Source organism: Sciurus carolinensis, chromosome 15 (genome assembly GCF_902686445.1).
Source record: "Sciurus carolinensis chromosome 15, mSciCar1.2, whole genome shotgun sequence".
Classification (NCBI taxonomy): Eukaryota; Metazoa; Chordata; class Mammalia; order Rodentia; family Sciuridae; genus Sciurus; species Sciurus carolinensis.
The window spans coordinates 10,622,075-10,636,208 of NC_062227.1; the positions used below are offsets into that span (position 1 = coordinate 10,622,075).

The 14,134-nt window shown below is 41.9% G+C and overlaps 1 protein-coding gene across 3 annotated transcripts in view; it reads right to left on the reverse strand.

Moving 5' to 3' along the window:
- Window positions 1-6,990, reverse strand: part of LOC124965546 (F-box/WD repeat-containing protein 12-like) — a 61,163-nt gene extending 54,173 nt beyond the window's left edge. For 2 of the 3 annotated variants that reach the window (XR_007105197.1, XM_047526570.1), the window contains exons 1-4: window positions 6,845-6,990; window positions 4,289-4,326; window positions 1,037-1,188; window positions 276-394 (exon numbers count right to left, since the gene is read on the reverse strand). Coding sequence is in view for 2 of the 3 variants with exons in the window: in XM_047526570.1 (XP_047382526.1) it covers window positions 276-394; window positions 1,037-1,188; window positions 4,289-4,326; window positions 6,845-6,934 (399 nt within the window). In the remaining variant the exon portion in view is untranslated. Of the gene's footprint in view, window positions 1-275; window positions 395-1,036; window positions 1,189-4,288; window positions 4,327-6,322; window positions 6,496-6,844 lie in introns of all 3 variants that reach the window. The other variant, XM_047526571.1, reaches the window with a different exon arrangement.
- Window positions 6,991-14,134: the final 7,144 nt, after the last annotated feature.

Sequence of the window (14,134 nt, forward strand, 5' to 3'; positions counted from 1 at the left end):
GGATATAGCTCAGTTGGTAGAGTGCTTGCCTCGCAAGCATAAGGCCCTAGGTTCAAATCCCCAGCACCACAAAAAAATAAATAAATAAAAAAGACTAGGGATGTAGTTCAATAGTACAGCACTCCTGGGTTCAATTCCCAGTATAAAAAAAAAAGTTATGCAAAATAATTAAGTAAGATTATAAAGACAAGGACCTCATAAAGACCAAAGAAACACAAAAACCAAGGGTTCAATTTCTTCCCTGCCTTCCCTTCCTAGGGACTAGACTAGCTTACCTCATGCAAGTCCCAGGCACGGACAGTACAGTCTGAGGACACAGTGCAAACCACAGACTTCTCCCTTTTGTCAAACCGGTACTCACTGGTTGAGACATAAGCCACTTTATCTATCTCTCCTGCAAGAGAACAGAGAGATGGCCTGGGATCTGAACATTCAGTGAAAAGGGCTGGCGGGAATGCCATTTCTCTCTCTCTCTCTCAGGAACACAACGGGCACTCACTCAGGGGACAATAAAACAGAAAAGAACTAGCTCTGTATAGTTGTAAGTGGGTCCTACTCAAGGAACTGACCATCACCCACCAGTCATTTGATCTTGAACTACTCCCTTGTCCATTAGTTTTTGTTTCTCTCTATTCTGAAATACATGTGATGATTCTTTTCCTCATGGGGTTACTGTGACATAACACAAATGACACAGAACCCAACAAGATACGTACTTATCAAGTGGCACTTTCCAAGTCACTCACTGAAATGCCAAATCCCATAAGACTTGCCCAGGGCAGGGCATGGTGGTGCACACCTGAAATTCTAGCAACTTGGGAGGGTAAGGCAGAAGGAGTCAAGTTCAAGGCCAGCCTCAGCAACTTAGTGAGGCCCTAAGCAACTTAGCAAGATGCTGTCTCAAAATTAAAGAGAGCTAGGGATGTGGTTCAGTGGTTAAGCATTCCTGAGTTCAATCCTCTGTACAAAAAAAAGACTTGACCAAGGAAAGGTGAGCGGTAGGAATGCAATATCTACTACATTCTACAGCTCATACCTGTGTGCCCAGCAATTGCTTTGCAGATGTAGTCCTTCTCTGGCCGCCCAGTCTCCATTCGGAACTCTAGCTCGGACCGGCAGAGGTAGTACTGTTTCCATGTCTGTGTGCCCAGGACCATGTGGGAAGACCAGCGTCTCAGACTCAGCTGTCTAAAAACAGACCGACAATTCCAGGCAGACAGAATATAACAGTCAAGGATTTGGGAGTCAACAGGTCTAGCTCTGAATCCTGGCTCTGCCACTTACTGGCTTTGAAACCTTGGACAATTGATGTTATGGACCTACATCTTGATTTCCTCTCCTGTAAGATGGGGACAAAGATAACACTGAATGAATCTTACCACCTGTCAAACATAAAGTGCCCTTTTATATATCTCATCAACCCAATGAGGTATGATATCCTCATTCTACATGGGAGGACCAAGAAGCAAGAGAGGTTAAAAAACTGGGATTCAAGAGTCTCAAACTCTTATTATTGAATTGTCTATTTCTCCCTTTAGTTCTATCAGCACCTTCATGTTTTCTGTTGCTAGGGACATATATAAATGTCATATCTTCTTGACAGATTGACCCATTTATTATTATAAAATACACTTTGTCTCTAGTAACATTTTTTTTGTCTTGAAGTCTATCTTGACTGACACTAGTACAGCCATTGAGTTCGGTTACTATCAGCCTGGCACATCATTTTCCATTATTTCATTATCACTTACTTGTATCTTTGAATTTAAAGTTTATCTCAGGGCTAAGGACATAGCTGAGTGGTAGAGAACTTGCCTAGCATGTGTGAGGCCCTGGGTTCTATTCCCAGCCCCACCAAATAAATTGTCTCATGTAGGCAACATACAGATGGATCACTTTTTAAAATCTGTTTGGTCAATCTTAGCCATTTTGAGTGCATAACATATTTCATACAGTTACTGATAAGACAGGAGATATATGTCATTCTATTTTATTTTCCGTGTTTTATGCCTTTTTTCCCCTCTATTCCTCCACTACCACCTTCTTTCATGCTACATATAATTTTAACTCCCTCATCATTTCTCCTACCATTTTTATTTGTTTGATACTTTTTAGTTGCTGCCTTAGAAATCAAAATTTAAACCTTAGTTTATAACAATGTTTTGATTAGTAACTTAATTCCAATAGTATACAAAACATTTGCTCCTATACAGGTCCATTTCTTTCCTGCCTCCTTTGTACCGTTAAATTGTCACAAATTAAGTTCCAGAAGAAAGGAGCAGCTTATGATGCTATGAAGTTGAGTCCCAGGAGAGTGGACACCTGGCCTTATGGATGGAGGCTTTCGGCACTCAGGGTATATCACAGCTAATGGAGCATCCTCTGGTTCTAGTCCAGCACTAATATCTCAAGAGGGGGAGAATGAGGTCAGATGGGAAATCACTGATTCACAGCCCCATGGTCTGAATAAGTACTAGTGCTACACAGAGTGTCTCTACTATCCTGCCCTGCATACTCACTGGGCACCCATGTGGCAGGCTCTGTGCCAGACACTGGAAATCTAACACATTGAGAAGGATTCTAGTGCCCACAGAGGAAGAAGACCCACTGTGCTTGCTGAATCTCTGGTCTTTTCACTACAAGTAGCATACTGACAGTCTATGGGTAAAGAGGCCCAGATTTTTTTGTTTGGCCTGCATAAGGTTGGCTCACATGCACTAACTGCCAACATGTAAAAATAAAGGAGATCTTACAAAAAGAAAAAACAATCATGAGAGATAATTTTATGCTAAAATTAAGACAAAACACTATGGAATAGTAGTTAAAAATCCACTTGTGATCTGACCTGCAGACATAAGAAAAACTTATATGAGGAACCTGGAAGGCACAACATAGTAACAGTGACACTCTGTGGAGGTTAAGTGATGTGCTGAATGTTTTTCTTTTTCTTTTCTTCTTATGGTCCTGGGGACTGAACCCAGGGGAGCTCTACCACTGATCTATATCACCACTCCATTTTAAGGGTTTTTGAACTTTGAGAGTCTCACTAAGGTGCTTAGGCTGACTTCCAATTTGCAATCCTCCTGTCTCAGCCTCTTGAGTCACTGGAATTACAGGCATCTGCCACTGTTTCAGGCCAGAATTTTTTTTTTTTTTTAATTTCTCAAAGAAATATATACTATAGCCAGGTGTAGTAGCACACGCCTGTAATCCCAGGATCACAAGTTCAAAGCCAGCCCCTCAGCAATTCAGCAAGGCCCTAAGCAACTCAGTGAGACCCTGTTTCTAATAAAATATAAAAAGGGGCTGGGGATGTGGCTCAGTGGTTAAGTGCCCCTGGGTTCAATTCCTGGTACAAAAAATAATAATAATAATAATTATATATATATATATGTACATATTTTACTCATAGGGAAAATTTCTACTCTGGCTTAGCAAAGATGAGAAGAAAGACTCTGGGTAGGATTGGCATCTCGACCATTTAAATATGACCAATCCACTGCCAGGACTTCTACAAATAGTTACACTGATCATCAGTCAATTCATTCATTCCTAATCCCAACAGCTCAAGAGGCTGAGGCAGGAGGATCGTGATTCAAAACCAGCCTCGGCAAAAGCAAGGAGCTAAGCAACTCAGTGAGACAAATAAAATACAAAATAGGGCTGGGATGAGGCTCAGTAGTCCAGTGCCCCTGAGTTCAATCCCCAGTACCCGCCCCCCAAAAGTGCTCTATAATCCTGAAAACAAAACATGGTAAGATTGGCATTCCTGACTTCTCAAATATCTCAAGGCATAATTATCCTAAAAATTCTCTCCATCTTTCAAAGAAACTTTGATGTGTGAACAGGTGTTTCCCCTCTATGAGTGATTAAACAAACTCCTGGCTAACAGACTGGACTGTATTCAGCAAGAGGTAAGAGATCTGACACATCTTTTTCTTTCCCCATTCTTAAGTTTTAACATCATACATACTTACATTGCTATGTTGTTAAATAAAAGCTGAATTAAAACAAAAGTAACTTGATCATATTTCTGTTCATTTGTCTTCTGTCAATCAAATGCATTCATCTGCTGTACATTTCTGCTTCTGAGTCTGGAAACCCTACCTATGTGAGTCTCCCATTTGACAGCCTTATGTCCCTAACCAAAGAACCTTTCTGCTGGTAGGGTCAGGGATAATCACTTTTATGCATTCAACAGAGCTAGAAATTCAGAGTGCACTCAGAAGACTATCCAGTGCACCCATCTCTCCTTTGTAGGGCCACTTTTGGTTCTTCCTTCACTTACCTCCATAGTTCTGTGGTCCCTGAAACCTCATTCCAAACCTAGAACAAGGAGGGAGAGAAGAGAATGTCTGGTCAGTTAGTCAAGAGGCAATTAGAACCCAGCCTGCCAAGCCTGCAAAGGGGACAAAGGGACAGAGCAGACCTAGTCCCTGCACTCCAGAAAACTTGCCTTGGGGAGTTAGAAACACAATTAGACAATTAAATAAAAACATTCATAGCTGGGCATGGTGGCGCATGCCTGTAATCCTAGCAGCTTGGAGGCTAAGGGAGGAGGATCACGAGTTCAAAGCCAGCCTAAACAACTTAGCATAAACTCTAAATAAAATATAAAAAAAGGATTGGGCATGTGGTTCAGCGGGAAAGTGCCCCTAGGTTCTGGATTCAGTCCCCAGTACCAAAACAAAACAATAAAACAAAACACATCCCCCAAAAAAGAACTGTGGACATGGGGATGTGGCTCAGTGGTTAAGCACCCTTGGGTTCAATTCCTGGTACCAAAAAACAAAAACAAAAACAAAAATCCCAAACAACATTCATATTATGAGTAAGAAGAAACTCAATGGGGGTGAAGGATAAGGGCCTAGTGGGGCTCAGAAAGTTATTATTAATCAAGTTTCAAAGGATGAATAGTTGTTATTAAGAGAACAGCTGAGGCATCACAGAGGCAGAACAGCTGGGCAAATATGATTCACTTTTTCTTTTATGAAAAAAAAAAAAAGATTAATTAGCCTGAACAAGAACATAAGATTCTGGTTGGGAAAAGGAGCTGGACACTGACTTCGAACAACCCCCTGAAGTCCTAATGGCAAAACTAATGGAAGTTACTTGAGAAGTCTAAACAGGCGAGTAGCAGCAGCAACCACATCTGAGGAAGATTGCTCTGGCTGTTGTGAGAAGGACGGACTTGGAATGAGATCAGAAAAGAAGACCTTACATAAAGGCTGAAGCAATAGAGTAAATTAAGGCATGATAAAGGAGATGTGCAGAGATGCCAAGATGTGGAATGAGAAAAGTCTCACAGGGAAGGTGCTATGCGGGCCCTTCTCTCACAACTTCTCTGCAGAAAGATCCTCCAGAGGCACAGGAAGGTCCTGAATGGGGATCAGGGTGCTGTCTAGACCCTCAGGCCCACACTGTCACCTGGAACTTCCTGGCCTCTCCAGCTAAGCCACCCTGGATTCTGGAGCATAAACAACTTCAGTGGGTGATTCTCTAGAGCCTTAGGTGGTCCAGTGGCTCTGCAAGTCCCATCCCACAACAGTGTATTTCCAAGTCATGGCAGAAGCAACCACCACCTTCTCTATGCCCAGGTTCCCCCTTCAACAACCTCGTGCATCCGCTAGACCAAAATCTCCTGGGTCTTTAGGGAAAAGTAAAGATGTAAAGTTTCTGTTTTGCAAAATCAAACCAAGCAAAGATCAAAGCATTTTCCATTCTACTGCTGTAGTTCAAAACCCAAATGAACTCTTGTTTTCAAAACCCAAACCAAATCCTATTTCTGAAAGATCTATAATATGTAATATATGGGCTTGCAAAATAAATACTACCCATCTTTAAAGATCCTTCTGTTAGATCCTGGTCTTTATAATGACATCATGAGGCAGGAATTACTGATCTCATTTTATCTATGGAGAAATTATTACCAGGGAAAGTTGATGCTGTTATATATTAAAGTGTGTAACACACCTTTCTTTCAAATTATGCCCCTCAATTACCCCTAGCTTACTTCTGTAAAAACAGAGATCCAATTTCAGCCCAGTGAGTGATTCTGAGTCACCTTAAACAAATCACTTATCAGTAAAAATACTAGATTTATCTAAAATTATGATTATGGCATTCAAATGAGGATATCTACTAACCCTTTCATTAAATGGAATAATAATGTGCTTTTTAAGTCTTTTTATTCAACAAACGTTTACTAAGGGGGCACTAAATGTCAAGGGACACAGTGATGAAAAAGACAAAAATCCCTCTCTTAGAATGAGTCCAGCAAGGAAAAACAGGCGTTACACAAATACATTATATTAATAGGCACCTATACAGTCGAGCCGAGTCCTTCAGAGAGAGAATGCAGAGGGCCTGTGTACTGCAGCGGCAGCAGATGAGGTTATTTCGACAAGTGTTTCAAGAGCACAGCCGTAAAGGAAATGGCGAGGGATGGGGCCACCACGGGTGGAAACAGGGACGTTGCCTTTCGAACGCGGAAAACTGGTAAAGCAGAAAAAAAACAGGAAGAAAGCTCCAGAGTACTTCAGAAAATCAGGAAATAAGAAGAGAAACAACCCCTAAGCCAACCTAAGGGATGAGCTCGAAGGGCAGGGAGCGCGCATCCTGCTCGAGATGCTCGGCTCAGCAGCCCTGCAGCAACCCCAGGACCAAACCTCCCAGGGCGCCAAGGCACCCCGCCGATCCTCCGCATCCGGCCGCACGACTGGACTCGGAGCAGCCCGAGGACCTCGCCCACTCCCCACGGGTCCCCAAGGAAAAACCCCTGGCCTCAGACACGCCGGGCGAACACGGGGCAGGCCCTCCTCCCACCCCAGGCGCAGCGCCTTACCTTGTTCACCTGCGCGGCGCAGAGCAGGTCCCGGGCCTCCAGGAAGGAGAAGACGTGCAGCAGCTCGTGCACACCCAGCTGCCGGGCCATCGCTCCGCAGCGGCGCGCGGCCCCAGCCAGCACAGGTACCCACCTCCACACCCCCACTTCCGCCGCGCTCGGTGAGCCCCGCCCACCCGCTGCGCTTCCCTTCCGCCCCGCTACGTTATACTGCACTTCCGCCACGGGCGAGCGGACACTCCCTCGCGTCGGCACTTCCGCCACACTCTGTTGAATCCCGCTCACCAAGGCGATCTTCTGCGCGGGTCTCCTGCGCTTCTGCCTGCTCGCGATCTCTGAACTTCCACCTACACAGCCCCCACTGCTCTCAACATCTTTGTACTGACATTCACCCTGGCCCTGACACTGCCCTTTCACGGTCCCTCTCACTACCCCTGCTCTTCTTCCGACCCAATTGTCCCACTCACTACCGTTGTCCTTCTCCCTGGTTGGATTCTGACCTTCACTGGTTCTATCATTGATCTTCAATCTATTCCTTTTCCTCTCCTAACCATTGGCCTTCTCCTTGACCAGGGGCATGATTTTGGCCATAATCCTTAACCTCACCTTTGCCTGTCCCAGACCTGACCCTAGCTTTTGTCTTGACTTTGGCAATGCCCCTGGTCTTTGCCCTGGCCGTAGCTTTACCCTCATTCTCCCTGGCTTCTACTCTCATCCTGAACTTAAACCTGACCCTTCTCCTCCCTCTGACTAGCTTTTCCCTCATCTCAGCCCCACCCCTCAACTTTCAGTCACTCTTGGCCTCCCTCTTACTCTTGGGGCTGGCCTTCATCCATGCAGTAGCTGTTTCCCCCTCCTTGGCGCCTCCCTTGTCCTAGCTGGATACTGATCCTGGACATAACCCAACCCTGTCTTTGTCATGGATCTTGCCAGGTTCAGATCAGATTTGGCATATGGGTAAAGTTTGGGGTAAGTCAAGGTGAAGATCAAGTTCCAGTTCAGGGTTATTGCTAGTATGCAAGGGTATGACCAGGGACAGAGTGAGGGTAAGAATCAGAATGAGGGTGTGTCTAATCCAGGGTGAAGCATGCGGCAAGTGGAGGATCATGGTCAGACCATGGTCATTGTGAGAATCATTCAAGATCAAAATCAATGTGAAGGAAGTTTTATAACCAGGATTAAGTTCAAAATCAGGATAAGGTCATAATAGTGTGGGGGTCATGATCAGGATTGGAGTTAAGTTCTATTCATGGTCAAGGTAAAGTTCAGGAATAGGGTAGGTCAGGATCAGAATGATGGTCATTGTCAGGGTGAACTAAGGTGGAGAGTTGGATCTAGGCTGACAGTAAATATCTAGGGTAACTGTGTAGTTGATGTTCAGGATTAGGGTTACTGTCAGATTCAAATTCAACATGAAGATAACGTCAGGGTCCAGTTCAATTCAGATGCCAGGTCAGGGTAAGCATGAGGTTAATTGTCAAGTTCGAGATCAATTAAAAGTCAAGGTGAGTATATTTCTACCACTGCCTTAACAAGTTACCACAAACTTGTGTCCTAAAACAACACACAATTTATAGCTATAGGTCAGAAGTCTGGTTTAAGTCTTCTTGGGGACAAATCAAAGTATCAGGTGGGCTGCATTCTTTACTGCAGGTTCTAGGACAGAATTCATTTTCTTGGTTAAGATTGTTTGCACAATTCAGTTTCTTGTGATTTTAAGAATGAGATTTCCATTTCCTTGCTGACTGCCAGTGGAGAGACATTCCCAGCTCATAGAGGCAACCTGGCTTCCTTGGCTTGGGGTCCCAAATGCTGTCTTCAAAGCCAATAATTGGGTCAAGTCCTCGTCCTCCTCCTTCCATTTCATCTCTCAGTGCAGCTGGGAAAGGCTCATGCATGTGATTAGTTTGGACCCACCTGCATAATTCAGGATACTTTTCCATCTCAAGATCTATATCCTTTATCACATCTTGAGCAAAGTTCCTTTTACCATGCATCTTAGTTCATTTTCTGTTACCATAACAAAATATGTCAGGCTGGGTACTTTATAGAGGTTTATTTAGTTCACAGTTTTGGAGGCCACAAATCCAAGATCAGGTAGTGTCATCTGTTCATCCTATGGTAAGGGCCTCATAATGAATGGCATCATGATAGGCGCACATAAAGATCACAAGGCATGGAAGAGGCCAGTAGAATTTAGGGGGCCAAGCTTCCTCTTTTATAACTTGCTCTCATGGGAACTAACTTAGTCCCACAAGAACTATATTAATTTCTTCTAAGAGTGGTATTCCCAATGACCCAACCGCCTTCCACCAAGTCCTACTTCTTAAAAGGTTCTACCATCTCAAAATGGCCATATTGGGGAACCTGGCTTCCAGCACAAAACCTTTAAGGAACACACTCAAATCATAGTAAAACCATTATAAGGACTTGGGGGTGGTATTATTTTGCCTACAAATGTGGTCAAGGTCTCAGTCAGGATGAAAATCAATAACCTATGGTCAAGGTCAGGTAGGTCCAAGTGTAAGTTCAGTGTAATGAGGGATCAGGGATAGGGATCAGTCTTAAGGGTCAACATAATGAGGGTCAGTGTCAGGGTGTAGTTCAATTTTTGGGTTAGAAGCCAAGTTCAAAGTCAAGTTTAAGATTTTGATGGGATTAAAGTAGGTTAAGTGTAAAGGTCAAGTGAAAGATTGTGCCTGTGGGTCAGTGGTAAGGATGAGGAAGAGGCCACTATGAGGGTCAATGTTATTTGAGAGTCACAGGCAGGAAGTGTTAGGATGAAGAACAAATTTGATTAGTGCCAAGTTGATGTCAGCATCCATCCAAGGTAATGTACAAGGTGAGGTTAAAATTGAGGTCTGAGTCATGGTTACTGTCAGGATCAGGGTCATGATCAGGTCAAAGTAGATTAGTTTCACTCTGTATGTATAATTCAGTCAAGTTCAAGGTCACAGTGGGTCAGGATGATTGTCAAGGTGAGGGATTCAGTCTAGAGGCAGAGTGAAGTTGAAGTTCAAAGTCAAACTGACAGTGAGTGTCCTATTCAAGGTAACATCCTGGGACAATGTCAGATTCCAGGTCATGATTAGTATGAGATGGTTTATTGTCAGGTCAAGGTTAGGGTGAATGTGAGGATCTTGTTAATGTCAGGGTCAGGGTCAGAGTTATGGTGAACATCAGTCTAAGATGAGTCTGTGTCAAGGTGAGGATCAAGTTCATGGACAAGTTTAACTTCTAGGTTAGAGATAGGTCAGCACCAAGGTTAGAGTAGAACCATAATCAGGGTACAGACAATGTAAGAATCACTTTCAGGGTTATGATCAAACTAGATGTTAAATGTGAGATCACATTTAAGGATCTGGGTAATGTGTCAGAGTCCAGTAAAGCATTGAGTGAGAATGAGGGTATAGGTCAGGGTCAGAGAAGTCCAAGGTTCAATCAAGGTAAGGGTTGGTGACAGTCAAGTTAAGCATAAGGTTAAGTCTCAGGTTCAGGTTAAATGTTAGGTTCAGCCTCAATCTGAAAATCAGTGTGAAGGTCAGATTCAAGGTCAAGCTGAAAGTCGGGGTGGTGTCAGGTTTAGGGGGTTGTGTGAATGGGGTTGGTTGAAGGTCAGTGGTCAGGGTAGGTCAGTATCTGGATTGGCATCAGTGTAAAAATGAGGTTCAGTATTAGAGTCAGGTTATAAACCTAGATCCAAGCAATCAGGTTGGTGAACAGATACCCAGTAAGAATGGGGTTCAAGGTGAGATTCAGGGTCATTGTAAGTGTGAGAGTGATGGTCAAATTTATGGTCTAGATATGAGATGTCCCCCTAAAAGCTCAGGTGTGAGACAATGTGCCTAGAGGTGAAGTAATTGGGTTATGAGAATCTTAATCTAATTGGTACATTGATCCTCAGGGATTAACTGGGTCATAACTTTGGGCTGGTAGGGTGTGGCTGAAGGAGGTGGGTCATTTGGGGCATACCTTTGGGGTACATATTTTGTCCTTGGTGAGAGGAGAACTGTTTCCTGGTGCCATGTCCTGAGCCGCTTTCCTCCACCATACTCTTCTGCCATGACTTTCTGCCTCACCTCAGGCCCCAAAGAATGGAGTCAGCTACAAACTGAGACCTCTGAAATGTTAGCACTAAATAAACTTTTACTCCTTCAAAATTGTTCTCAGGTATTTTAGTCACAGCAACAAAAAAGCTGACGAAAACAGTCAAATTCCATGCCAAGTTCAAATTCAGGATAAATTTGAGGCTCAGAATCAGTCTGAAAGTAAGCATCTGATGGAGGCTCAGGTTCAGAATCAAGGTGAGGTCAAGGGTATGATTTTCAGCATCAGCATCACAGTTAGGAAAATGTTTGGGATCAAGCTAGTATTAGGATAAGGCTTAATTCAAGATCAGATTAAAATCAATTATCAAGTTTAAAGTCATGGTAAGAATAGGTAGGTGGGGGTTAGGTCAGGTTCATGGTCAAAGTCAGTTTCAAGTGCAAGTTAAAGATCAGGATAGGTCAGAGTTAGTTTGAAGTTTAGTTAGAACACCAAAGTATCAGAGTTAAGTTCAATTTGAAGGTCAAAACAACATATTTTTTAATGTTTTCATGTAATGAGTTTTCTTTGTAGGAAGGTTTTTAATTACAATTTCCATTTTCTTAATAAATATACAGGGCTACTCACTCACATATTTCTTCTTGAGTGAGCTTTGATAATTTCTCTTCTTCAAGGAATTGGCCTGTTTTATCTGTCATTAATTTTATCAACATAAAGTTCATAATACTCTGATATATTAAAAAAATCTGTATAATTGTAATACCATCTCATTCCAGAAAGTAGTAATTTCTGCCTTTTTATAATCTGTGCCTTTTCTTTTGTTCCTCTTGATCAGTATGACTAGATATTTATCAATTTTACAGATCTCAGTGAATGAGCTTTTGGTTTCGCTTCTTTTTCTCTTTGTTTCAATCTGATCCATGTTATTTCCTTTCTTCTACATATTATGGACTTTTTAAAAAACTCATGTCCCTCCAGGATGGGGGTCAGACTACATTGTCCAGGCTGATCTTGAACTCTTGGGCTCAAAGGATCCTCCAACCTCTGCCACCCCAGTAACCAGGACTACAGGTGCACATCTCCATACCCAGCACCAGCCTTTTTTATATTGTTATATCATAAAGATTATAAATTAGAGCTGGGCATGGTGGTGCACACCAGTAATCCCAGCAGCTTGGGAGGCTGAGGTAGAAGGATCGCAAGTTCAAAGCCAGCCTCAGCAACTTAGTGTGGCCCTAAACAACTTAGCAAGAACCCTGTCTTTAATATAAAATTTAAAAAAATGGGTGGGGAGTAGCTCAGTGATTAATTGTTCCTAGGTTCAATCCCTAATTCTAAAAAAAAAAAAAAAAAAAAGATTACAAATGAACCTCTAAGCATCGCCATAGCTACAGCACAAGTACACAATACATCAAATACAAGTACTGATATGTATTATCAGTGAGTTCATAATATTTTCTATTTATTGTTTATTCAATGTTTAGACATGTATTTCTTCATTTTCAATCACATGGGAAATTATGTTCTTTTCTTATTGATTTCTTGCTTAATTATAGTAAAAAATTATATACCTAATTTCACTTTGATCCTTTGAAATTTGTTGAGACTTATATGGCCCAGTATATGCTCAATGTATTGTGAGTGCTTGGGAAGAACATGAATCCTGCATTATCTGTGACCTATATTGGCCATGTATTCACAACTGTCTGACTGCCTGTTACTTACTTTTAGGCTTCTCTCCTTGCCTTGCACCCTTTTACTTTGGGCCCCTCAGTGTAGGCAAACACCAAGAGGTAGACCTGCTCTCTTAAGACTTCATTCCAAGAATTTGAAGACTAATGAAGAGTCCTATAAAACCATCTTGATGCTGTCTTCTGGCTCTCGCTGCCTGCCTCCCTCTCCCTGAACCTTTCTGCTGGCTCTGCTTATCCCACCCTAAGAAAGAAATACCCTTTTCCATTTGCTTTTGCAATGCTTCAGATCCTGAGATTGGGGTGTTCCCCCAGTTGAGTTAATCTTTTCTAATACTCTCTCCAGTCTGGACTTATTTTAGGCTGTATACAACCACTAGGTAAATCTGATCACCTTCTTGGTCAAATTGCCTACCTTCTGAATTGTTTTGCCTTCTTGTCCTCTGTTTCTTGGAGAGCTATTTTAAACTAACCATTTTGAAAGTGGGTTTGTCTGATTTTTAGCTATGCTACTATTTAGTTTATATTTATCTCAAAATTTAAGACTGTATTATTACATGCATATAAATTTAGAAAATTTTGCTAATTGAATATCTTTTCATTAGAATTTAGTCTGTTCACACATAGTAATATTCTTTGCCTTAAAATCTATTGCTAGATGTTTAGTAACACATATTTTTGTCTTTTTGTTTGCAGATGATTGGTATTTGCATTTCTCTTGAAAATACCAGTTTCATTTTCCTTTTAATTAGGATAACAATGTTTCAGCTAGAATATTTATTCTATTTAAATTATTGACTTTTTTAGTTTAAAACTATTATCTTTCTATGTGCTATACATCTGTACCTTCTGTTATATTATTTCTTATTATTCCATTTTTCATTGTAGTTTTGGGGTTGCATACTCTTTATTCTAACATTATTAGAAGTACTAAGCATCCTGGGCATATGAAATATAATTGTTACATAGTCTGTGTCTTATAAATCCACCATCTAGAAAACCTACAGTAGGTTTTCTGTCATCTGTGATGCATATTTATATTCTTACCTTATGTGACTGGTTATTGTATAATATACAGTCATAATTTAAGGCATCCATTGATAATTACCAAATGAGCTTTTCATCAATCAACTATCTTATTTAGACCAAATATATCAAGTCCAGGTTCAGGATCCCATTTGTGCAGACCTGACAACTACTGAGAAACTGAGCTTGACCGGAGCTTAGTCTGCAGGAATGGCTGGAAAAATAAATGGAGGCCAGATCATGAAAACATCAGACTTTCCTCAAAGCACCAACTAGGATTCTTTGTGTGTCTCATCTTCCCATAAAGAAACCAGGAGTTATAGCAGTGTAAATCACTTCTGTATCCTCAGTGCTCATAGAATTTTTGCACATTATGCCTAAAACAACTCTTTAAAGAACTGCTGGCGCGGTGGCACACAACTGTAATCCCAGCGGCTCCAGAGGCTGAGACAGGAGGATCATGAGTTCAAAGCCAGACTCAGCAACAGGGAGGCGCTAAGCAACTCAGTGAGACCCTGTCTCTAAA